Consider the following 26672-nt stretch of genomic DNA (forward strand, 5'->3'; position numbering starts at 1 on the left):
AATTTATACTAGAGCTTTGGAGACACCTTAGCCTTTGGGGGATAATTCTATGAAATAGAGTTAGTCTATGGACTTGATTATGAAATATTCGTACTGCAACAACACCAGGAGATCTCAATCAAATGAAAGCTGGATTGTTCTAGGGATTGCAAATACTCTAAATGAAATTCCTTTCCCCAAAGAGACTGCAGTCTAAAAAATTCTTTAGTGTTACCAACTCTGGCAATTTCGTTTACTAGAAAAGCGTCCCTCGATCACTAACTCTGAGTTGTCCGGTTAGAATGTGAAACTCACTATTTTGATTTGTTTAAAGAAGTAAATAGAAAGATCAGCCCTTCCTGACTATAAGAAAGAGCTTTCGCCGGGGCGGGGAGGGAATTAACCCTAAATCCTTGTAAGCAAGAAAAAGAAATAGAAATAGAACAGTTCCCAGGATGCTTGTTAGAGTAAACTTTATGGCTTTGAACACCTGGGCATAACAGAGCTAACGTGTCATTCTGAAGTTTATTTCCTTTTGTAAGTATTACTCAGTGCATATTTATAGCTCACATAAAAATAACCAGCTTTCAACTCCTTTCTCTACTGGAAAGTCCTCTGTACAACCTGGGACAAATAATTTTGTTCCAGAGACAGCACAAATGCCTAACTTTGACCTAAATATCTATGACTCTGAATCCTTCTCAGCTGTCTCTCTGTAAGTAGTAGTGCTATTTGTATAGAAGAGTGAAATGCTCAGCTGCCAAGGTAGTGTGGAGCTATAAGTACCAATAAAAACTTTTCAATTTATCATTTTTATGCATTCTATGAGAAACTCTCAGCTCGTTCTATTGTTTATTTAATAAATATTTTTTTAAGCTCATAATCATGGTCATAAATCTGAGTTGGTACGCTGAGCAGTGGTTTCCAGCATTTTCTAATCTGTTTCTAATTAATTTGATTTTTGCCTGTAAACACTATTTTGAAATCATTTGCAAACAAAGCTGGTTCCTGTCTTTTTTGATAATTTGGGCATAGTACTGTACTTTCAGTCATTGATACAGTGATGTAAACATCTGGATATTATTTTCCTAGGAACAAACCGCATATTCTGCAAGTGTACATCAACAAAGATGTATCTCTTCCTGCGGTTTCCTGAATGTTTTAGTGCTAGTGGTTCAGTGACAATTTATAGAACTTCATAGATGTTTTCTTTTTAGCTTGTTTCATTCCTGGTGCCTTCATGCAGTATTTAGTTGCGGTATATAAGATGCTACATATATGAGCAGGCTGAACAGTGTGTGTATAACCTCTAGGTTAGGCTCGAGTAGACCCTTTTATCAACAGCTATATATCAGGCTAATTCGCCTAACTTAATTCGCATTTGCACACCTTTGATTTGACGTTATTTTCTTTTGTATGCTGTAATTACATGAAATGAGTAGACTGTAAAATTTTATATTTTCAGTGTTCTGAGATCTGGACATCCCTGACTGCTTAGATAATATCAACAATCTTGCCTTTCTAGTAGAAGCATTTGAAGGAAAACCTCAAAGATGAAATTTCAAAATTCGTCAGTCTGTGTATGGATAGTGATAGTACAGAAATCAGAGTTTTAGGTCTACTATTTAATAACATTCTGGATAAAAGTCACAATGCATAAATAAGAAACCAGTATTCTCTAGTGTGGTCTGTACATTAGGATATTATTTTTGTCTTTTTGTCTGATGATTGTCTGAGACATGTAGAAGAGTTGCACAGAACAAATTAATTTAAACCAGAAATGTATTTTATGTTGTATTTAGAGAAAATTCAAGACATTTATGACTAAAAACAATTTCCTTTTTATTGTCAGATATATTGACAAAAATATAAATATCTTTAAGGCAATACTGAAATTAAATCACAAGCATAATATCAAGATAGCTAGCGTTCCCTTTTACATGAATGCTTCTTTTTATTTCTCTACTAAATCCCGAGTTTCTTGAATAGTTTTATTGCTATGATTATTCACTTCTGAGACAAGTAGAGCCAGAGATGCATATTCATGTTTTTTTCACTGTTATCTGATAAACTGCACTTACTGATTCTCATTTATTCTGTACAGGCTCCATCATCACCTTCTTCACCCATAGCTAATGAACCAAAATACGAGAAGCGCTGGCTAGACACCTTATCAGTTCCTCTGTCAATGGCTCGAATCTCGAGGTACAAAGCTGGAACAGATAAATTAAGGTTTGTAATCTAAAAGGGGGTAGCACTGGGTTAGCTAGCTGTACCTACTATTTTGCTGTGGAGTGTTGGCTATATAAGAATTCTTTGAGTGGAGATATGAAAGTCTTCTTATTAAAAACTATGCAACCCATCTTCTCTTGAGATTAGTGACATGCATGGCGATTACCAAAGATAAAGTAAAAACAGACAATAAATATAGCTCCTACAAATATGTTTCTGTAGTCTGTTTTGTCTTGGGAATTCAGTTAGCGTCAGCAGCTAGTACAGAGGTTAAACTTGACATTACTTGAATTAGTTTTGAAGGTACTGCATTTCATTCCACTTGTCTAATAGAATAATTCCATATTCACAAAGTCTAATATTATCAATTAACTCTCCTTTTTCTTTACAAATTATAACACAGTGCATAATCGTCATGACTGTGTTGCATATCATTTTCATATAGAGACACATATTAACAAAAGATTTTGGCAAAGCACATGGTACAGAATATTGGTTTTTTGATCGTAGAATCTTTTTGCATCAGACCTAAGTAATGGTTCATAAAGTAGCAGTTGAATAGGATGTCCGAGGTGATTGTCCTGGACTTCAGGAAAGATGAAAGTAAAAGCGAAGTTTAATAAAGCTTCAGTAAATAATGTGCTCGAGAAAGGTTTAACACATCCCAGCATGCATCAGCTTTTTTCTGCAAACTATTCCGTGTGGTAGGCCTGCCTCAAATCTACTAGTAGTTGTGGCCAAGTAGTCCACAGTTCTCCATATGTATGAGAACAGGAGTTCATTCACTGTTGTTATTTTCCATTTTCATTGTGTGTTGCCCTGTATTTATTTACTTCCAACTGAAAATATTCTATTCTATTCTATTCTATTCTATTCTATTCTATTCTATTCTATTCTATTCTATTCTATTCTATTCTATTCTATTCTATTCTATTAATTTTTGTTAATGAGGGAATTGGAATCTCTGTTGAAGCATCAACTGTACAGGTCACCTGTTACCACGAGGTACCAGAAATTCGTGTTTATACCTTTCTTGATCTATGCCAGATTTTTTATCTGTTTCCTGAAAATCACCCGAAAAACATTATTTTTCTAGTAGGACAGTTATGCTGCTTTTAACTTAGGGCAGTTAGTTTCCTAAATCAGGTGGGAACCCCTCTCCCACACTTTATATTAAAGCATCACAGGTAAATAACAATAACTTGTCTGGAAAAGTTTTAAGATTCTTCCACAGTCTTCATCTGAACTCTTACTTCCATTTCATTTAATCTCTCATCACTTCCTCCACCACTTACTTCCTTCCTACTTCAGTTGACCAGTTCACGTGGTCCAACCCTTCCCAATCTATCACAGGCCTCCAACCATTCAAGGCTTAGAAGCTCTCCTGTGAATTAAGTGAACAAATCTGTATGTGCACATTTAGACCAACTCACCATCAACTTGTCAGCAGTGTTCTTAAATTTAAAGGATAAGTGGAAGAAGAAGGAACATTTAAACCTCTGAGTTCAGTTATCATCCTGATAGCTTGAAGCAGTTTCACTCCTGTTCTGTGCACTCTGTGCGCTAGATGCAACAATCCCAAGGGATTCCAGTTCCCGGACCAGTAGCACATGCATTTTGAGAATTCTTTGAAATAAACTGCCTTCTAATGTACTGAGTCTGGCTGAGGTGGAGTTAATCCAGGGGATCAGGCCTAGTCAGCATGGGTTTATGAAAGGCAGGTCCTGCCTGATGAACCTGATCTCCTTCTATGACAAGATCACCTGATCATTGGATGAGGGAAAGGCTGTGGACATTGTCTACCTAGACTTTGGAAAAGCATTTGACACTGTCCCCCATAGAATTCTCATGGAAAAACTGGCGGCTCATGGCCTGGATGAGCATACGATCTGCTGGATCAAGCACTGGCTGGATGGGCGGTCCCAAAGAGTGGTGGCCAGTGGAGTTAAATCCAGCTGGCAGCTGGTCACATGTGGTGTCCCTCAGGGCTCAGTGTTGGGACTATTTCTGTTTAACATCTTTATTGATGACCTTGATAAGGACATAGAGTGTGTATCATCATCAAGTTTGCAGATGACATGAAGCTAAGCGGGAGTGTTGGTCTGCATGAGGATAGGGAGGCTCTACAGAGAGACTTGGATAGATTGGATTGATGGGCCAATGCTAATGGAATGTGCTTCAACAAGGCCAAGTGCTGGGTCCTGCACTTGGGCCACAACAACCCCATGCATCGCTACAGGCTTGGGGAAGAGTGGCTGGAGAGCTGCCTGGCGGAAAAGGACCTGGGGGTTCTAATTGACAGGTGGCTGAACATGAGCCAGCAGTGTGCCCAGGTGGCCAAGAGGGCCAATGCCATCCTGGCTTGTATTAGAAATACTGTGTCCAGCAGAAGTAGGAAGGTGCTTGTCCCCCTGTACTCAGCACTGGTGAGGCCACACCTTGAGTATGGTGTCCAGTTCTGGGCACCTCAATATGAGAGAGATATCGAGGTGCTGGAGCAAGTGCAGAGGAGGGCAACGAAGCTGGTGAAGGGCCTGGAGAAGAAATCTTATGAGGAGCGATTGAAGGAGCTGGGACTATTTAGTTTGAGGAAAAGGAGGCTGAGGGGAGACCTCATCACTCTCTACAACTACTTGAAAGGACACTGTAGAGAGGTTGGTGCTGGTCTCTTCTCACAGGTAATTAGCGATAGAACAAGAGGGAATGGGTTCAAGCTGCAGCAGGGTAGGTTTAGGCTGGACATGAGGAAAAAATTCTTCCCAGAAAGAGTGGTCAGACACTGGAATAGGCTGCCCAGGGAGGTGGTGGAGTCACCATCCCTGAATGTGTTTAAGACTCGTTTAGATGTGGTGTTAGGGGATATGGTGTAAGGGAGAACTTTGTAGAGTGGGGTTGATGGTTGGACTCGATGGTCCCAAGGGTCTTTTCCAACCTAAATGATTCTATGATTCTTCATAGCAGCCTATATGGTGCTGTGTTTTGGTTTGTGACTAAACCAATGTTAATCACACACCAGTGTTTTGGTTGTTGCTGAGCACTGCTTTCATGACATCAAGGCTTTCTCTTTTTCGTGCTCTGCTCATACTCAACCAGTTGTAGATTGGGTTATTGCTTTTGTTTCCCCTTTCCTTTGCTTATTAAACTATCTTTATTTCAATGTACTAGTTTTCTGGCTCTTCTTATTCTTCCTGCTGTCCCACTGGAGAGGGGTGTGGGAGTGAGTGGCCACATGTATGCTTAGCTGCTCACCCAGGATCAACCCATCACAGATATATTTTTCTTGTAAGGATTGAGGAGCTTAGTGCTTTCAGTTTCAGTCTCGGAAAGACATATTCTCTTGTGATGCATCTCTCTCCCATATATACTTAGTATACACAGCACTCCTTTATTAACGGTGGTTTGGTTTTTTTTTTCCTTTTTGTAGTAAACTCTCAAAAGGAAGATAAAATCTTTCCATAAAGCCTCTCACTGTCCCATGATACTTTAGTTCTACTAAATGCTCCTTGCTTGTTTTGGTAAACCAACAAGAATATCTATATGAGCATTAAAGGAATACCACCTTGAGATTAACTGTGGATGAGGTGTTTCCTACGTTCTTACTAAAGGTGTTTATTTTTGCCTGAGGGATACCAGATTGCTCTTCTCCTATTCCCTCCTCCTTTGAAATGCATGTACGTGTTCTTGCTGTTATCCCACTTTTATCCTTTCTTTTACATTTCCCCATGTTCGTATAAAAATAAATTCCGTTTGTTTTCAGTAATTGCTCTTTAAAATCAAGTGTCTACTTTGCATGAAATAAAATCTACAAGCAATTACAAGTATAAATGGTGACATCAGTTCTAGATAACAATCCTCCTTTCAACCATATCTACACACGTCCGCTCCTTTTCCAATTTCAGCCATCAGTCTAAAGTCATTTGAATGAGTCCATGACAATTCCCCTGAATGTATCATTGATCCTGATGACTAACTTGCTAATTTTGCCGTTCTCTGAATATTTACTTGGAGCCTATCTACGTCTGTTGGTAGACGGCATGCTTGCTTTTTCAGTATTAAATGAGTCCGTGAGTCTATATGTCATCCTTGTAAATTTTTGTCTCCCTCATGTTCTTGGTATAACTTTGTTTTTTTGCAATTCTTTGTCATATATTTTCCTCACAGTTATCTCAGTTTGTCTTGAGGAGGTGCACTGGCACCAGAACAGCCAGATTACTTTTCAAGTCTGTGTTGTTGAAATATTGGAACTACCTTATATAGTTTCCCATAAATAGCTGTGTGCCTTCTCTTCAGGTGGATGGACTGTATGAAAGGCCTGTTCCCCTGCTTCCTACCTGAAATAAATTCAGAAGTCCATATCTTTCTTTCCACCAAAATTATCTATATCCCTTTGGCTTGTGACATTCCCTTGGAACTATGCAAAATGTTATGGCTTGGGAAAGGATGTTGAAGCCTGTATGATTATTTTGCTGTCTATCCATTCTGCTTTCTTCAATCCTCCTTTTCCCTGACAGAAAACCAGCTTTTTCACCTGTGGAATTCTTGCAGTTGGCTACAGCAGACTTAGCATACTTTTGTTATTAAAATCAATCACAGACTGTTTGTTTTAATATATAGTATTGTGTATTCTATGTATAGTACCTGCAAGTCCAACTACTCCTGCTGTTGTGATGTGGTAAGCTGCTGTCGGCCAGTCTGGATGGCCCCTCTGACCTCGTTCATTTTGCTTCTCCATTATATTCAGGATTGTTTCATATTTTCAATATTCCTTTTCTGGTGGTGTAAATAAACTCAGACTTTCAGACAGCCTCAGGTCAGATAGAGTCTGATATGTTACTGAAGGACATCTTTTTGTTGCCTTTATTTTAAAAAAATTACGGAGTATGACAATGTATGGCATGTCAGCATCTTGCTCAATATTTTTACCATTTTTCAATTAGAAACATGTTATATAGCTAGAGTTGTCTGTTTGACTGTAGTATACTTTTAGTGTGGTTTAGATCAAATCTAGCCTAATCTAATCAGATTAGCCTATATGACTTTGGTTTTGGTTAAACTATGCATTTTTAAATCTTCAGTACTGCATTGGAGTATTTCAGTAACTTTGGCAAAAAGGGCATAGTTTTAGCTCTCGTGTCATGAGATGGCCAGGAACACCCATATCTGTTTGATTGTTATTCTTTTTTCATTATAAGAGAAAGGAGTTACCTTTGACTTTTCATTTCACTTGACTTTTCATTTTATTTTTCCCAACAAGTCTTAAGACTAGTGACTTAATGATACAATGTATTTTTTTTATTTTATCAGCACCATAGATATTAACAGAAGCAAGAGAGAATGTGACAGGGTTTTTTTTCCTTCCTTATACATGAAGAAGAATGTTTGAAAATACTGTAGAGTGGGACTGTGAAGCGTGTTTGTCCATTTCACAAAACAAAAGCAAAAAAAATCCCCCAGAATATTTTAATGGAAAGATAAAAAGTGTAGTAGATGTCCTTCCTCTTCTTAGCACAGGATCTTTCCAATTATATTTTCAGAAGGTTTGAACATGGAAGAGAAACATTGTATTAACTACTGAAATCATCTTTAATTAGTGTATTTCATATTGTTGATATGATTGGAGTCTATCTGAGTATTTCTATGCAGCATGACGTTTAGTCTTTTTGATTAGTTATTAATTCAATAACTTTTTTATTCACTTGCCTTTATAATATAGCACCACTATTTCTATCATTCTACATGTCTCACCATCCATCAATGTCATTTTTCTCTGTAAGAGCTAAGGTAATATATACAGTGAGAACTAGGTTCCTGTGAATGTTCTTAATTGCTGGGTGGTCATGGAAACATTACTTGACTGTTAAGTTGAGGATAAAGTTGATCACTAAATGTGATGTAAGTTTGACAGAGAAATAACGAGATCAGTAATTCTCATGCAAAGGAATGTATAGTTCATGGCATAGTTTGGGGTGTTTGTATTTCTAACATAGAAAAGTAAAGATAGGTAGTCTAATAGAAGATGGAGAAAGTAGTTCATTCATTTGTAATCTTTCATTTTTCCTATGCAATGACAAAATTCTTATTTGGAAAAATGTGTAGATAAGTATTTTCAGTCCTTACAGCAGACGCTCAAAGTACTGTATAGTCATTTTTCTCTGCTGTGTTGACTGGAGCTTTAAGCGAAGGTACCATAGTTATAACCTCTTGCACATTATGAATTTAGAGACTGAAAAAAAAATTGCTTATTTGGAAGATGGAAATTAAATTGAAGAAATGAGTGGACTGGAAGTAATACAGTAGCTTTGAGCCCATGGAGCTATGATCCCAATTACAGAACAACTTAATTAGATTTAGGTGTTATTTTCTATTTCTTGCTATTCTGGCCATTGCAATTACTACAGATTATGGTGTTATTTTATTTTAAATGGGGTTTTTTGTTTGTTTGTTTAATTGGCTCACTGGTTTCTTAACAGAATTTTTCTGAAGAATTCTATTTTCCATTTTAACATTTCAGTGAGTTAACAAAATGCCTTTAATTAGATAAATAAATTGTAAATTAAGAAATGGAATAGAACATTTTGAGAAAGGTATAGGAGTTAAACACAATCTCTCTGAGTTACAAAAAAATGAATGAGTTACTTGCTCACAGTTTTCAATAATGATTGTGTTGAACACGAGGATAAGAAGAACAAGTACGTACCTGAAAGATATTACAATCAAACATATGGAGCCATAGGCTGGGAGACAGTGTCAGAAGGGTTTAACATCTAATGAAAGGTAAGATGAAAAAGAAAGTATAGGTTTGGAGGGATATTATTAATAGGGTTCCTTAAGGGCAATTTGACTGATGATGCAGAAAACAGTACACTAATTAAAATCATTGGTGACACAGAATGAGCATCATCAGTACAGAAGAGGAGCACAATATGTTATGAAAGGATAGAACTATTGGAAATGGGATGTAACACAGTACAAAGTGCAGGGGGATGACATTATGGATTGTTACTACAAAAAAAACCCAAACAAACCCTATGTGAAATAATTTTTCATGGGAGCCTAGTGGAGCCTTTTGGTAGATGGCAGCAGAGGAAGGCAGAGACTGGGTACAATAGTTAGGCAGTTAGCCAGAGAAGAGCTCTGGAACACCACTGTCCTGCAGGCTTACAAAGGAGAAATAGAGATTTTAGAGTATAGCAGGAGAAATACTTCCCAGAGGTAAGAAGCATTAAAACCATTATACAAACACTGCTAAGGGCCCATCTAGAATCTATGTACAATTCTGGTTATTCAAATTAAACCATAACATTTTCTATTGTAAATTTTCTCTTTTCTCAAAAGGTATTGTGCTGTCATCTGCTGTTCCTGTTTTTAACTGTAGTATTTTAGGATTTGGCAACTAGGGTTTCCTTTGGCACTTAAGGAATTTCAACTTCTTTTTTTCCCCATTCTACATAGAGTTGAAAAGTGACATTCATTTTCAATGGCTTTTAGACCTGATAGCCTTGTAATGAAATTGATTTATTTCATTGTGGGCAATATTTAGTGATTTCCACCATGCATGTTGATTTTTTTACTATAGTTACAAAGTACTAAAACTAGCTTGGCATTTGCCTGTATGGGAGTCCATTCTGTAATCTTTGTTCTGAATTTGTTGGTCTCTGGAGCACCTCCGAGAACACTGTCTTATGTCTTTAGGAATACGAGGCACAGGACAATTTCTTGTTTTTTACTACATTGTTCATGTGATATATAAAAAAAATAAGCCATGAAGTCAGTGGATTATTTTTTTTTTTTAATTGTGCTATGTATGGTTTTTTAAGGACTGCCTGAAAACTGCTATATGTGTTTTTCTTTAAAAGCATCATTAAAATAAATGTTTCCAGTACCTTTGCCACAATTCTGCTCAAGCAGTAAAACATTCTGGAAATCAATATCAAGGCATCAGGTAAATGCAGGCTACAGAATATAAACAGAAAGATACCTGAGAAGCAACTAGGCATTCTGCAGATCTGTCTGCAATGAGGGACTGACTTACCCTTGGCTAGAATAAGCTGCTAAATCAGAGAAAAATCAAGGTATGGGCAGGAAAAACAAGCTAGACAGGAGCTATGCCGCACAGTTACAATAAAAGATCATCACTGAATTTTGATTATTAGAGGCTGGGACTGCTTTAGTACCTGTTGTTTATCTGAGAAGTGATGTAAAATGTTTTGGCCAGAAATTAGGCATACTTTTGGATGCAATAAACTTACAGTCTAAAAGTGTATCAGAGATCAGTGGCATGAAAACTAAGGAAATATCTTTGTGCTCTAGGGCAATATATTCACGTGCTTAAATACATCCCTTTAATTCTGCTCAGTAGCGTGAAGCCAACATAAGGAGAGTGAGCTGGTTTATTTTTTGAATCTTCAGCCTCACAATATTTAGCTTCTATTTTTAAAATCTGTGCTGCAACTAAGTCCACAGGCAAAAATGAAGCACTTCCATTCTTTTCACGATGCGTGTACTCAGGAACCGTCTCCACTTTCCACCAAAGATGATGTGTTGCTCTGGAAAATTGGTGTGACACCTCTTCACCCTTGTTTGCTCTAGTAAATAGTGTCCCTTAGAAAACGGAATGGTGAATCACACCATGGCATATTGCCAGCAAGCAGAAGAAAAGGCAAAATAAATCCTGTCCCCCCAAAAAAGATAAACATATTATTACTCTCGGGGAATTGTTCATATTAATATTACCACTGAGTTCAAAGAATTATTACTTGTTGTTTGTTTGTTTCTGGAGAAGATGAGACTTATTTTGTCTTTTCCTCTGCTTGCTGACAACATACTAAATTCTAATCCACCAGGATTAGCTCAGCAAGACTTTACCCCTAGATGTCTTCAATAAATGCCTCAGGATAAATAGCTTTGACTTTCTCAGCAGACCTGCTTTAACACCAAAATAAGAAAAAAATAAAATTCTGGAGCGAGCTGAATGTGTTGAAGTCTGTGATGCTCATTACTTAGTTTATCGCTGTTACTTTACAAAATATCTATTTGTTCAAGAAATACATCTTTTCAGGGGAGTGTTACGGGAAAAAAACTGATTTGCATTGTGTTATCAATAATAATAATTATATGATCAAGCTGTATTGCTCTTCCTTCTGAATGCAGAAGGTATTTAGATTTCAAAGAAATCCAGCACATTGCTAAGTGTAAATCAAACACGTGGACATCTGGTTTTCCCTAACAATCATGTCTGAATTTCATATACAGTATAAATTGGATATTTAAATCATGTGGAGAACTGAACATCTTGAAGAAGTAATCTTTTACATATAATTTAAACATAATGACCCTGATGATCTCTGTAGTCATGACAGAGATTTGTTGTCGTAAGATATAGGCTCTCCTTTTGTCAAAAGCCTTACAGAGCTTGAACCTGAACCTGAATCTGAACTGGTGTTAGAGTGGCAGGCAGTCCAATAATTATTATCCAAGTACAGATTTTGTTAGCCATCTTATGTGTGTCCAAAAATTCCTAGAGACATCTGTGTATTATATTGGAGATTGAGGCCACTGATGTATCAAATCAGCTCTGAAGACATCATTAAGGTAAATCCAGTCTTCCTATAAGGGATACTGTGAAATACAGTTGTATGATTTTTTTATTTAAAATTTTAACCTCTACGGCACATTTCCATTGTGCTTGAGGAGCAGTTAGAAATTAACACACATCTTTATCATCCTAGTGATTAAAATAAATTGTAAATATTTGCACTAGGACTTTTTAAAAATACAGCTGAAGGGGTTTTAACTTCTATAATTATTTTGCCAGTGCATTCAGTAAGATGATGAAACTGATTTTGTTTGATTTGGTAATTTATATTTACTAATATTTTTTTTGTAATTCCAGAGTAGAATTACTGTGTGACTTATGCTCTGAATGCACTCTCATGTAGTGCTGAGGGACATGGTTTAGGGGTAACTTGGCAGGGCTAGGTTAACGGTTGGACTTGATGATCTTAAACGTCTCTTTTAACCATAATGATTCTATGATTCTCTGATTCTGTGAATCTAAAAAGACATTTGCATGTTGCTAACTTAAGGCAAAATGGCATTCCACCTAAATTCTGTGGGACTATTCACATGCTTAAAATCTTTGGGGGACTGGAGTTTAATGGATGAGATTTATTTCACCTTACTGTAGACATCTAATAGTCCTTCACCTACGAATTTGCTGAATCCCGGGACTCACCTTGGAGTCAATGGAGAGAACTAAGCATCTCCAGAGAAAGACTTAGCTCACCTACCTCACGCACTTGCTGATGATGAAATAAAATAGTTCCTGAGTTTAGCATGAGTCATTTATAGAATCATCGAATAATTGAGGCTGGAAGGGATCCTGGAATTCACCTAGTCCTGCTCCCTACTCAGAGCATGTCTAATGAGATCATATTGCTCAGGGCCATCTCTTGCCAGTTCCTGAACACTTCCCAGGATGGAGGTTCCACAACTTCCCTGGGCAACCTGTGCCAGTATTTGATCACGTTCGTGAGGAAAACAAAACAAGAATCTAATGTTGAATTGAAATTTGCCATGTTCCAGCTTGTGACTGCTGCCTGTCACCTGTGTATTTAGGCAACAGAACTTTCTATGCTTGAATAGGGTGAAATGCATCTCACCTGAATTGCCAGTAACTGATAATTGTGCTGGAATTATAAAGCACATATTAATAAGTTTACATACATTCCACTCTCCAGCCCACCATAGTGACCAGTCCTACTACATGTTCTGCACTCAAGAGAGGTCAGTAGCCCACTGATTCTGCATATAGCGTTCAGCCATTCAGGCTGTGCCTGTTTTCCAGCAAGACTCCTCCACCTCTTTCTTCCATACAAATAAAGCGTGCTGAGACTGTAATTACTTGGATTTTTCTATGTGCAGCAAAGCCAAATACCTCACACCTGCATCCTACTCCCTCTTCTCTTTCAGCTGGCCATATTACCCTTGTTCTTTCTGCTCAAGAATGCCAGTGTAACTATTTGTGTGACTTTATGGGGAACAGGATAAGAGTTCTCATTAATGCTAAAACTGCCCCCTCTCCCACTATCCTTCTGCACGAGTTATTACAAATCTAATGGAATACAGCCGGGAGCTGCTTCTACTACCACATCAGTTAAGAAAATATCTGTAGAAGCAGATGTGCTTTGTTATCTTTGGCATTCCAAGTTCAATACAAAATTAAACAGATTTACAAACTGAAAACAAAATGTTGACAGAAAAACATAGATGAAATTCAATCCAAGTTTACGTTTAATACTTTGATATCTTTTTAGCGGCATAGTTTCTGTTAATAGTCCCGCTATATAAGCAAATTTGAACATATTTTTAATGTATGAGGATATATTTCATTTGCAGTACAGAACGTTATTACGTTATTTTTTAACACAGAATTTAAAGGGATTCAGTAATTTAGATAATTCTTTTGGGGAAATTTCCATTCAGGTCCATCCATACTCCACAAAACTTCAGGCTAAATAGGAACTCTAGCAAGAGGGCCATATAGTAATATAAACAAGCCACTAAAAAAAAAAAGGCAATAAAAACTGAAGTCAGACATCAGAAAATCATACAAACAGGAAGGAAAACTGACATAGGACATGGGAAGATGCAAAGCTGATCAAATCTGTCTGTATCAGCATGGTAGTAAACTTCAATTAAAACAGCTGCTGTCTGACAAACATCTAGATTTTTATTACGGAAATACAATAAAACATTGAGATAAGTCTATCGGGAAGATGGTTTCACATGCTACAGATACTGAAAATCTCAAAATGTCTTCTGCTGAGATTCTTACCTCCCAATAAAGTAAAAATTCATCTTTCCCTATTTCAGCTGACACTTATATAGTACATTTTCTCTTAGAAAAGTCTTTGGATTTAACACCTCTCTAGTAGCTAACTGCTCTGTATGGCAAAATTCCCACTGGCCTTTTCGTGCTTTATTAATATTAATTAATATTAATTGTTGGAAAGTGTCAATGTCAGAAAGAGAACTTAAGTCTACCAATGCCCATCTGTTATTCTGACTACAATTCTCCCAGTGTTTATTGTACTAAGAGAAATAAATGCAGTACACAAAACCCCAAAGAGACCAGGAATCCAGGTTCATTCATCATTTCACCATGAGAAAGAGATAGAAAGAGGCTGAATGTAGAAAACAGTGCCTCATGCTCCTTAGTGGAAACACTTGCAGGAAGCAAAATTACAGATTGGGAGACAAGTTTGAGAATAAGAAATGAGAGGGTAATTTGGCCCAAATGTGTAGAATTTTAGAAAAGCAAATATTTTTTCTGGTTCTAGTTGGAGTAGTCAGTACAGTAACAGCAGGAGTAGATGAGATGGTAATTTCCTCTAACTTTGTTTTAAAATGGGCTTGCAGCCTTAGAGAAAAAAAAAAAAGCCAAGATGTCATCTTACTTTGTAGTGATGAGATGACTTCATAGCATCTTGAGACCTCTCAAACTTACAATTTGATATAAATGGAAAGCTCATCCTTGTCAGCTAAAAGAAATAGGTGCTTAGTTGTGCCTTTTTATTTTTTCCTTTTCTGCAGTTTGAGAAAATGGAGAAAGGCATGGTATTTAAGCCTCTATAGTTTATTTTCTCCTAAATTCCAATGGTGCCTTTGTGCTTGCATTGATTGTTTCACTCAAAAAAAAAAAAAAGCCTCAGCATTCATTTTAAGCTTTTATTTTTAGTTTGGATTTACATGTAGCCTTATATACAGAATGTTTTTCAGACTACAGCGTGATACATGTAACAATATATTATGGGATTTGGAGAGGGAAATTATTGTAACTGAAGGCAAGAAATAATCATAGTAGAGATGAGTAAGGTTGAGAGCAAAATCACTGTATTACTAGCACAGGCTGTGCCTGGCTGGCGTCTGTAAAGTTTGAAAAACCCTGTCTCTTTCTTTTCCTGTTTCATTTAATTCACTGAACTGTCTGACTACCTCCCACGCATCAGAAGCCTTGAACGAGACAGAGCTCCTGGGATGGATGCCCTGGTGTCAGTCTGCAGGGGCAAGGGAACAGCTCTGCAGGAAAGGGCTTGGGGATCCTGACGGACACCACATTGGGCATGAGTCAGCGGTGCGCTCCTTGAGAGATGAAGGGTAGCCGCACATGGGGCTGCTGTTGTAATAGCGTAGTCAGCAGGTCAAGGAAAGTGATTATTCTCCTCTATTTGCATTCCTGAGGCCACCTCTGAAATACCTGCATCTAAAATACTGTGTCCGGTTTTGGTCTTCCTGTGGAAAAGAGATTTGTATTTTAAACCAGTTAGTGAGGAGGCTGGGCTAGAGGACTTGCAGGATTCCTCACACCTTGTTTGATTCTGTGCAAATATCCCGTCAGGGAAGTGTTCAGATTTCTAGATGCATTTGTTACCTGTCTTATATAAGACAGCACCATGTTTCAAATTATAAAAGATTGGTTAATTTTTTAGTAAAATTTGTTATTTTTTAAACCTTGATTGCCTGTGTTGGTTGCGTTAGTTGTTAGGAGTTCCCTTCTGGGATCTTTCATCAGCCACTTGCGTAAGTCTGTGCTGTTTGGATGAGGCATTCACATTGCATGCCTTTATGCGTCTACTGAAGCTGAGTTAGTATCTAGGCACCTTGTGGACTCAGTGGAGAGCATGTCCTGTTTCTTGGCTCCGTTAAATGCTCTGGATTGTCCTCTCTGTCTGTCTAAGGATTCTAGCATCTTAGATAGATACAAATCCAAATATCAAAGCTAAGTTAGGCATTGTGAATGGCTTCTCTTCATGACACCAAATTAAGTCTGTTTCCATGCTCCACTGTGTATCAATGCACAGGGGATGACAGATCTTCCTCGTCAGTGGGATGTTGAAGAGGTCGTCCCATTACAGCACTGTTGGGATCTTTGTCAGGTAAAAGGGGCAGTATGCTTGAGAGGTGATTATTTCACTCAGTTTACTTGAAGACAATAAAGGATTTGTTTTGACCTTTTCTTTCTTTCTGAAGAGGTGAAACAGATTTACTGAAATGAAAGTGACACAGAATTGTGCCATTGCCGTGAGGTTTTTGTACTTACCATGATAATTCAATCATGAAAGGAAAACAAGGGAATCAGCCGATGTATATTTAAGTCTTCAGACCAAGAATGTTATTTTTGCAAACAGCAAGTATACTGCTTTATGACTCTTTTAACAGTGAAGTATATCAGTTAATGTATATATATTAGGATACTTTGTCTTGCTAACATTGTGTGTGATGTATATTTTATATGACCTTCTTTAGCAAGTATATAGAGTTCAGTATTCATGTTCATCATCAAACACTCTACAAATGACAAACGTTAAGTTAATGATTTTTGCTGTAAGTCATGAATGGATAACTGCCTGTTAACCTCTATGCGTCATTTTGAATGCTCATGTTGACATATATCATAAATTAAGCAGTAGAAGACTTCACCTTAGATCAGAGAATCACCTGGAAAACCTAGCAACTTCATAAAGCAGTATCCTTGATTCAGTAGTTTGCTTTCTTCTAGGTTAGAACCAAAAAGAAAGCAATATAGCATACGAGTATAAATGTCTAATTTGTAAATATAGGAGGTAGCAGTGATATTCTCCAAATTATACACAAAACCAACATATATACAATTATTCAGATAATTATATTTGTCTTTCACATTAATATATGACTAAAATCTAATTCTCATGACACTTACAGGCACTTAAATAGTCTGTGTAGCTTTCTGAAGTTTTGTTGCTGAAACTATTGTATGTCACCTTTCAAATTTAGACCAGTGTACTTTTATGCCACTACTTAATGAACTCTTGTTCCTATTGAAAAATCTCACAGTTAAAAAACCATATCCCACCAGCATCCAAATGTGGGGGATTTCAGAGGTACATAAGCAGTGCCTAACTTACTGCAGATAGTAAGGAAAGCATTGGCATTTGAGGAATAAATTTGCGATAAACATGTAAAAGATGCCTAAAAAAAATAATAAAATGCAATTGCACATTAGCATGTCTCGATGCTGTTTTGATAAAGGGCCCTACATTCAAAAATTATTTAAACAACCTTCTAAGTACATTTTTCAAATTCCTAAGTCATAAAAGAGCTTAAAAGAAACATTGCTTAGAATGTTATGTAGAAAAGTACAGGAATCCAAGAAATTAAAGCTAGGGAAGGCAGTTCTTTGCAACTTAATACATTTTTAGTAAATAAAACCAAAATGCAATAAAGAAAATAGTCATTTTGTTTTTAAAAAAAAATTATGTTTGTTTAAAAAGGTATAACGCGTACTTCCTGAATACGCTACCTTAAGTACAGTAATTATGAATATGAATTCCCTACTCAAGGGAAGTAAATGATCAGCACTATATATATATATACTGGTACAGAGAAAGTACTTGTTGTATGTGTTGCTCCTGGTACTGCCCATTATTATCCTTCTTTTTGTTGCCTTTCTTTTTGATTTGTAAAGTTAAGACTCAAAACTTGTCAAAAGGTATAAAAATCACTTGAACACTGAGAAATATTGGGCAGTTTCAGAAAATTGACGTATCTTCCTTTACGGATATATTTCTTCTTACTGCAGATCTAATGCATTTGAAGTGCTGGCACTCGATGGAGTTAGTACTGGGATACTTCAGTTTTATACAGCCCAGGAGAGTGCTGACTGGCTGAGAGCAATATCAACTAACATCAGTGATTTGACACTTCAAAATGTATGTTACTTTCTGCATATTTTCTTGTCTGTGCTATTGTAAAATTATTTCTAATTTTCCAAGGGTAGAAAATAATTCACGTTTAAGATACAATATATAAAATGCATGTGTATGGGGAGGAAAAGGAAAGAGCAGGGAGAGGTTGTCTTGTCAATCAAAAGTATCAAGAAGTTTTCAAGAGGTGCAGTGTTACTATAGAACAGAATGTAGTAGAAAATCAGATTGCATTTATTATTTTAAAGACTTTTTAAGGCAAAATAGTTATCCTTTCTGATCATTTCACAGAGCTCTAGGTATGCCAAATATTTCATTTTTGATTTTTTATAATTAAAATGTGCTTGAAATTAGTATTTGTTGAAGAGGCATGTGAAAATTCTGTAGCTAGTGTAGTGTGACTTATAGAGGCTTATTGGGAGACAGTATTTTTACCTCTCTAAATTGTCTAGGAGTTGATTTATTTAAGGTCATATTATTCCATCTTTCTCCCTAGAAGTAAAAAGGTGCCTATGCTGTTTTAAGTTATTCCTGTAAATTCATAAGTAGCATTTGCTATTGCAACCAGAAGTATTAAATAATCCCTGGGGACACGGAAGATTATTATTTGGACAGCACATTATTATTCCAAGAAAGAACAACTGAAAACTATTGAAGATTCTAGAATGAATCATAAAGTTAAATAGGGAACTCAATAATGTCCAATATTGAAAATATATTTGAGCCTTTTTGAAATGGTAGAAATCGATGATGAAAACATGAGAGCACAGCTGTCCCTGGAGGGTTGCCTGTGCAGATTTTTAATCTTTTTTTTTTTTTTCAGATGTGTTCAGACTGTAACTTTTTTTATAAATTATGATTTCGTAGCATGTCTTTAATTTGTACTTTGTACTCTAGGTTAATTGTTGCTTAGTTTTTCCGATTATATTATGTAGAATTTTTATTGGATTTCAGCATAAACCTTTGGTCAAAACAGATTATAAATTGAATTTATTTTCTGGTTTTCAAAAGTTACTTGGAATCATATTTGATCACGATAGTTCATTTATTGCGTTAATTCTTTTAAAATATTCTTTGCTTAAGCAAAGCCTTTGACAAAATCAAACATTTTTGCTTATGATGCATTCTTTATAAATATTCTCTATTCTCTTTTTAGTGATTTACATCATTTACAGGGTATTACTATTTGATGATGCTAAGAAAGCAATGTAAATTATTCATGAAATTTCATAATTCCTTCTGTGTGAATAGCAAAAAGAAGTGTATGATAATATTTTTAGAGCAATTCCAGTTCATAGTTATTAAGCTCAATTCTTTTGCTTTCTAAAGAAATCCACTGAATAAAAGCCATTCCAAGGATATAGGTGAATAATACAATAAAAAGTGGCTATAAATGCAAGCAGGTTTTATTAGTTGTAGGGTTCTAGTATATTTTTTTCAAATGCACTGTGTGCAGTAGCATGTGTCCTGACACAGTATCTTCACTGTGTTGTGACCTGTCTGCAGCAATATTTTATTATATGCTGAGTATATGTATTGGACTTCTCCATTATATGTCACAATAATGAATTCAGTAAACAAAGTAGTCCCTGGTGTTCTTATAAGTGGCTGTTCTGGGGAGGGGTCTGGGAAACCACAGCCATGATAAATTCACAGGTTTTGTGTTCTTGGTGAGATAGTGTATACACTCTATACAGATCAGATGAGAGGCGAGTGAACTTTTTGCTTGGATTTAGTGCTTCACAGGTTTTGTCAGGTGTGCAGTCTGTGGTACACCTGGAAAGGGCTGGCCAGAGCATTGTTTTCATTACTGATCATCAGAACAGGAGATGTAATAGTGAGAATCCCTTTTATTGCAAACCATTTTTTAAGACCAGGACTGTGAGGCTGGACTGCAACTAAAGTGTACGGCAGAAGAAGGCTGGAGCGCGCTCCCTGCCTCTGGGCAGCCAGAGGACACAGATAGTTTGACATCCACAGTGCGTAGGGCAAGGCCTTTGGATTAAGCTTCTTGAAAATCCATTTTGAATGCTTTTTATTACCTTAATACTATGATCTCACAAAATGTTTGTTTTCTTATCATACTTCTGAAAGTGATGTTAGCGAATGATGTTAGCGAATTCCTCAGAGCTTTTTCCTGTTTCTGCACTCCTCCACTTGTGTAAAGTGTCTCCTTCATTCTCCAGGAGTACCTGAAGATAATCGCTACAGGTTCAGAGATTATTTCAGATAATCCCTTATCTACTTCAGGGTTAACTTCTTCAGTCCTTGCTGACTCTATGTTCAATTGCTTATCCAAATATTTAAACTATTCATTTCCTATTTTGTCCTATTCCATCATTTCTCTACATAAATTAATTGCTAGATGCATGGTCACAATGGACCTTCTTGCTGATACTGTTGGCATAAACAATGTCAGCATTCTTACCTGACCTATTACTAAGTATTTAAGCAATATGTTCTGTTGTTCACTTTTTATTTCTACGCATTTTTAGGTTTTCATTGTGCTGATACTTGTTTCTTGACTTTAGCAACTTTTTCTGCACCTTAGTCATTCTTACTTCATCTGTGCCTATTTGTGCTACTCCTTTGTACATCCTTTGTCATACACGTTTGCAGAAGATTTTGAATCATTTCTTTTAGAATTGTTGTTCTTAAAGAGCTCCTGATACAGATTGTTTTCTTACAGTGCACCCTATCTTTCCTGTATCACTTTACCCTAATATACTTTATTTTGCTACTTTACCTAATGCAGTCTTGTTTAGCAGTTGACAACTCTTTCTGATGCCAGAAGACAGTCCTAATGTAGGCAGTACAAAAATAGCTTTGCCACAACGTGACACTTCTGCTAATGTCACACTACTTTTTTGAAGTGCGGAAACATCTAACTTCTATGCAAAGGCAAGCTCTCTGGGGATCGAGTATAAAGGAGGAGTCATCTTTCAATAGTGAAGATGTGAGAAGTCATCACTGCATAAGGATGCTACCCCTCGATGTAGCACATCTAGAAGTGTTACTTGGTAGATAAGAAATAATGATTCTGGTACTAGCCTGAAGAGAGTTAGTTCTTATAAGACAGAGGAGCACGGGGAATACTGTAACATGGAGAAAGATGTAAGGGAATCTTTTCAGCCCTTCTTACACATACATGCCTTGTATGCTTAGCTCAGAAAATCTCCTAGTAACTGTCAGCTTCACAAGCAGTATGGATTACATTTTTTTCTAAGGACCCTTATCCCAAATTGTTTATCACTTTGTTCATATTCTTGTTTTTCATATACTTTTCTACCAGCATGAAACTTCCCTATCGTCGTCTTTTGTAATTCAATCACCAGTCTTGTCAATGTTCTCAAAATTCTTCACATTTACCTTTCACAGAAGAAAATAGAGATGAATCAGCATCTCACATTTATTTCTTTGCTTGTACACCTCTTTTCTCACAGAAGGAGGTACAGTTGAAGAAACTGAGTGGAGAGAGGGAACAGAAACTGGCAGCAAAGCTGCCGTGATGAAAGAAGCAGCACAGGAAACAACTTGATCTGCATGAGCTTCTCACTGCTCCTGATCTTAATTTGTTCAGCTACAGCGTTCTTTGTAGGCTGAGGTGGGAATGCTGTGCTGGAGATGGTTTTCTTAGGAGAGAGTCCTTTGGAATAGTTTATATTTCTCTCTCTGTTTTCCACCATTCAGATAGCCAGCTATTAAACATGTGCAGATTTTCTCATGGATTTTAATTATTTTCTTTGAAGCATAACACTGAACATTAATGTAGTCATGATCAGTACAAGCACCTAAAGGTAATGCTGCCAGTTCATTTACATTATAGAGACTTGTTTCTTATATGTATAACTTTCTCAAGGTTTTAATTTTTCCCCCTGTGATATTCTAATGGTGTTATTTAAAAAAAATATTTAGAAATAAATAGTAGTTCATAAGCAGGTAAATGAACAAGTTAAGGTGACGTTGTTCCACTTTAAACATGATTTATGATTTTTATAAATCATTCCAGCAGCTTCATTGGAGGATGGTAGAAACTTAAAATTTGGCTTCAAAACAGGGTTATTAATCTGGATCATATTTTTGCCTTTGGCAGCTTTTTTAATTGTATATGTCATATGTGTACGCTTTTAAGTACAAGGATATGTAAGTGATACTCTGTATTGCAGTGAAGTTAAACTTCTGTTTGAATAGGGAGAAATTTATGGAATATGAGCTTTGAACGTGCATGTAAAAAAAGAGGATTGAGGAGGTCTGTCTTTACACAGCAGAATGTGGGGTACACATTCCATCTGTAGATGGAAACAGAATCCTTGTGTGTAGGAAGCAGTAGACAAATTTGACTGCCTCGATTATATAAACAATTCTATTCCTGGCATGAAAACACATGATAGTATTTCTTTTTTGCTGCTTTTTTTGGTTTGTAAACTCAAAAATTTCCATTTGAAAGTACCACAATTCAAACCACGGAGGTTGTAATGGGAAGTCAGTACGGGTAAGAATCACATCACCTACATTTAGCCAAGCAACAAGCAATCGCATAGGATCCTCTTATAGCCAGGGAAAAAAAAAGAAAAAAGGTGCATGTCAAGATCATTCTCTCTCTCTGCTGTCTGGAAAGAGAATATGCGTATATTAAATGTATAACTCTTTTTTCTGGCTTTCCAAAGTTAAGTGAGATAAAACCCAGCCTGGGAGGTATTTAGAGTCAGGTATACAGTTCTGAATCATTTCATCCCCATTCTATTCCTGTCCCGTATGTATTCATTTAGAACAGAGTATGGGAATTACAATTGCTTAATAGTTCGTTTTGCAAGCTGCCTGCGGTGTTCGCAGATCCAGGTTTTTGGTTTCAGTTCCCCTGCTGTCTCCAGCTCCCATTACTGTACTGCAGTGCTGAAAGCTCACGCGCTGCCAGCAAGGAGTAGCGTATCCGGTTTGTATTCCTGTCTCTCTGCACCAGCTGTGGAGGCACGTAGAGAACATGGGGTGCCAGGTGAAGTGGAGAGTGCATACTTTTCTCTCCTCAACGCCATGGCATAGGGACATAATGTGATGCAGAAGGAGATCTTTCCTCTCCCCACAGTTACGTCAGGGCTGCAGCCATCCCTGCTTTGAATAGGGAATGAGCTAAGGCTGTGCAGTGGATAGCTGTGGAGTCCAAGGCATTCTTCCTTATTTCACTTACCAATGGGAAGCTGGACTGGTTATGAGGAATGCTCTTCACAGTACTCTGCCCTCATTCTGCAGAAAACTGTATGGCCAGTCTCGCACACATTTTTCCAGGCACATCTAAACACAATAAAATAAAAAGTAGGATAACAAAATTTCTTCCTGTCATATAGGGAGCTTAAATAGTTTGAATGAACCAAAAAGGAGGGTGAAAGGAGACAGGATCTGATAGCCCTGTTTATTTGCAATGTTTTATGCTACAGTGACCTTACTACTCAGCACGTCATTGGCCACCTGCAAGGAAATAATATTTTCTGTGTGTATAAGATGGCTTCTGTATAGTTACTTTGTGTATGTATTTGTTCCTGAAGGTTGGAGCAGGATGTGACAGCATTCCTACTGACATTAAAGTATTCCAGGTGCCTTTTCATTATGTCCTGCACAGCTGCTCAGGATTAAGCCTATTACCTAATCAGACTGGTGAGGTCTGCTTCCTTCTGCAACACTGGGCATGTCAACAATTTGTTTTATCCAAGTTACAGAGGTTGGGTTCCTGAGTTCCCTCTGGTTTGTTACTGTTGGGGCCCCGAGAGCACCAAGAAGCTCTGCCACCTCTTCCCCTTCCCAGGGTGCTCCAGGCCGCCTCTGGCATGGTGCAGCCATGCGGCCTAGGGTCAGGCTGCTGTAGGCAGAGCTGTGTGCAAAAGTTGTGAGGAACCTTGCTTGGGGCCCCCCACTCTGCTTAGCAGCTGCATCTCAGCTCCATCCTCATCATTGGTCCTCATCTGTGCTGTGGTGCAGGTGTCAGCACCTGCAGGCTGTGACCTGCCTCTATTGTGGTAGTCCCTGTTTTGGCTCTGGGGTGGCAGGGAGGTGGTGGGGAGCATGGCAGTGCCCCTCAAAGGGGCTGGCAGGCTCTTATGGCACTCTGCCCAAGGTGATCAGAGGCCTCGCAGGTGCCCCAGGCTCACAGCAGGTCTGGCCACCTCATCTGCACAGCCTCCATCACTCCCAGCTGTCTGAGCCACCAGCACACCTGCACCGTTTGACCACACGATTCAATTCAAATGGAGTGCAAAAGTGAGCACATGGGGGAGAAGGAGCCCTGACGGCCCATGGTGGGTTAGGATTGACTGGTCAGTTCCCACAGCCCTGAGCCTTGGTATCACCCTCTGTCTGTACAGTGAAGGCTCCTGCTGTCTTCCTGTACTCCTCCACACTACATTTTGTCCTAGGGTCATTTTGTTTATGGTCATAGATAATTCACTCTGTGAAGTATAATGATTTGTTATTGCTGTCTATCAGCTACAAGTGTGTGTGTGTATACACTTTATATTCTTTATATATATATATACCTGTAGCTTTTATATACATATATATCATTACATCCCACAGCTGTACTTTGCTAAAACCAAGTAGGCGATGTTATCATGGTCATTAGATGTTTATGTTATGGCTAAACAAGCTGTAGTACAGCTCTAGATAGTCCAAGACAAGTCCAGAAAAAACATGACACATTCTGAGGCTTGTGTCATTAGCATGACACAAAGCCTGTTAGCCTCTTGCAGGTGTACTGGGTCTGGCTGGGATGAATGTAACTCTTTAGAGCGGCCATATGGTGCTGTGTTTTGTATTTGTGGTTAAAACAGTGTTAATAACACACCATTGCTTTGGCTGTTGCTGAACAGTGCTTGCACAGCATCAAGGCTTTGACTTTTTCTCACTCTGATACCCCTCTGCCCCCAGTGAGGAATAGGCAAGTAATTGGGAAGGAACCCAGCTGAGACAGATGACATTAGTGATGCCATCCAGAGAGACCTTGACAGGCTTGAGAGGTGGGCCTGTGTGAATCTCGTGAAGTTCAACAGGGCCAAGTGCAAGGTCCTGCACGTTGGTCAGGGCAATCCCATGCGCAAATACAGGCCGGGTGGAGAAATTCGGCAGCCCTGCTGAAAATGACTTGGGGGTGTTGGTTGATGAGCTGGCAATGTGTGCTTGCGGCCCAGAAAGCCAACTGTATCCTGGTCTGCATCAAAAGCAGCATGGCCAGCAGGTCAAGGGAGGTGATTCTGCCTCTCTGCTCTGCTCCTGTGAGACCCCACCTGGAGTACTGCGTCCAGCTCTGGAGCCCTCAGCACAGGAAAGACATGGACCTGTTGGAGCAAGTCCATAGCAGGGCCACAAAAATTATCAGAGGGCTGGAGCACCTCTCCTGCAAGGACAGGCTATGAGAGTTGGGGTTGTTCAGCCTGGAGAAGAGAAGGCTCCAGGGTGGCTTTATAGTGGCCTTTCAGTACTTAAAGGGGACTAACAGGAAAGATGGGGAGGGACCCTTTATGAGGGACTGTAGTGATAGGACAAGGGGTAACAGTTTTAAACTGGAAGAGGGTAGATTTAGATCAGATATTAGGAAGAAATTCTTTACTGTGAATGTGGTGAGGCACGGGCACAGGTTGCCCAGAGAGGTGGTAGATGCCCCATCCCTGGAAACATTCAAGGTCAGGCTGAAGGGGGCTCTGAGCGACCTATCTAGTGGAAGATGTCCCTGCTCATTGCAGTGGGGTTGAACTTGATGACCTTTGTGCGTCCTTTCCAACCCAAACCATCTATGATTCTGTGATTCTGTAATTCTGTGATTCTGTGATAAAGTTGATCTTGGCAATAGAAGTGACATAGCAGATAAGGTGGAATTTTGTCTTCCAAGGTGGTTGGTACTTGGAGACTGGTTGGGCATCAGTCTGCTTGTGGGATGCAGTGAGTGATTGCCTTTATATTACTTGTTTTTTTCTTATTTCCTTCACTTTTTAAGCTCTCTTTGTCTTGACCTGTGAGTTCTCTTGCTTTTGCTCTTCCTATTCTCTCCCCTTCCTGCTGGGAGGGCGAAGGGAGTGAGCAGCTGTGTAGATGTTCAGCTCCTGGCCACAGTCAACTCACCACAACAGGCAATGGCATCACCGTTTTTACTGAGCTACATGGCTGCAGACGTGCTCTGCTTCCAAAGATTATCCACAGATTTGATCATACAAATCTAGTATTGCCAGGATACAAGTGATAGCCCTGGATTTCTTCTGCTCTTTTCCTCTGGCATTTGTAGTTTTTCCTGTGCATAGCTGTAGCTTTTGGTCTTCTATCACAAGTTTTCCATCTGTTATAAAACAGGCTTTTTGATGACAAGATCCTTTGGAAGTACTCATCAACTGTAGGACAGTTTGCAACTTCTATCCTTGCATATAGGGCAGTCTGGCTTTCCAGTCATTTACTCTGTTTCTGTCTAAATTCCATGTCGTTACTGCACTTACTAATGTTGCACGGTAAAGTGTTTCACTTTAGAGAAGGGAATATCTGTCAGGGTTTGTCCACCACTCATCTGTGCAAACTATGACTGCCAAAGAAAAGCCAAAATCAACAAAACTTTTCATTATATGAACAGAGAAGAAAAAGAAAGATATGTAACTTTATCTTGAAGAGTAAACTAAAAGGAAAGCCTAAACAACATTCTCTTAATCCTTAAATATGTCTGACACTCTATGGCCTTCATTTCACAAGTAC

The 26672-nt window shown here is 38.1% G+C and overlaps 1 protein-coding gene across 1 annotated transcript in view; it reads left to right on the top strand.

Moving 5' to 3' along the window:
- The window catches only part of SNTG2 (syntrophin gamma 2), a 277315-nt gene that overhangs the window by 192450 nt on the left and 58193 nt on the right, over positions 1-26672 (top strand). Inside the window, exons 9-10 of the mRNA XM_074581725.1 lie at positions 2084-2211; positions 17831-17960. Of these exons, the coding sequence (XP_074437826.1) occupies positions 2084-2211; positions 17831-17960 (258 nt within the window). The remainder of the gene's footprint in view (positions 1-2083; positions 2212-17830; positions 17961-26672) is intronic.

The sequence above is a fragment of the Larus michahellis genome, chromosome 3, assembly GCF_964199755.1.
Source record: "Larus michahellis chromosome 3, bLarMic1.1, whole genome shotgun sequence".
NCBI lineage: Eukaryota > Metazoa > Chordata > Aves > Charadriiformes > Laridae > Larus > Larus michahellis.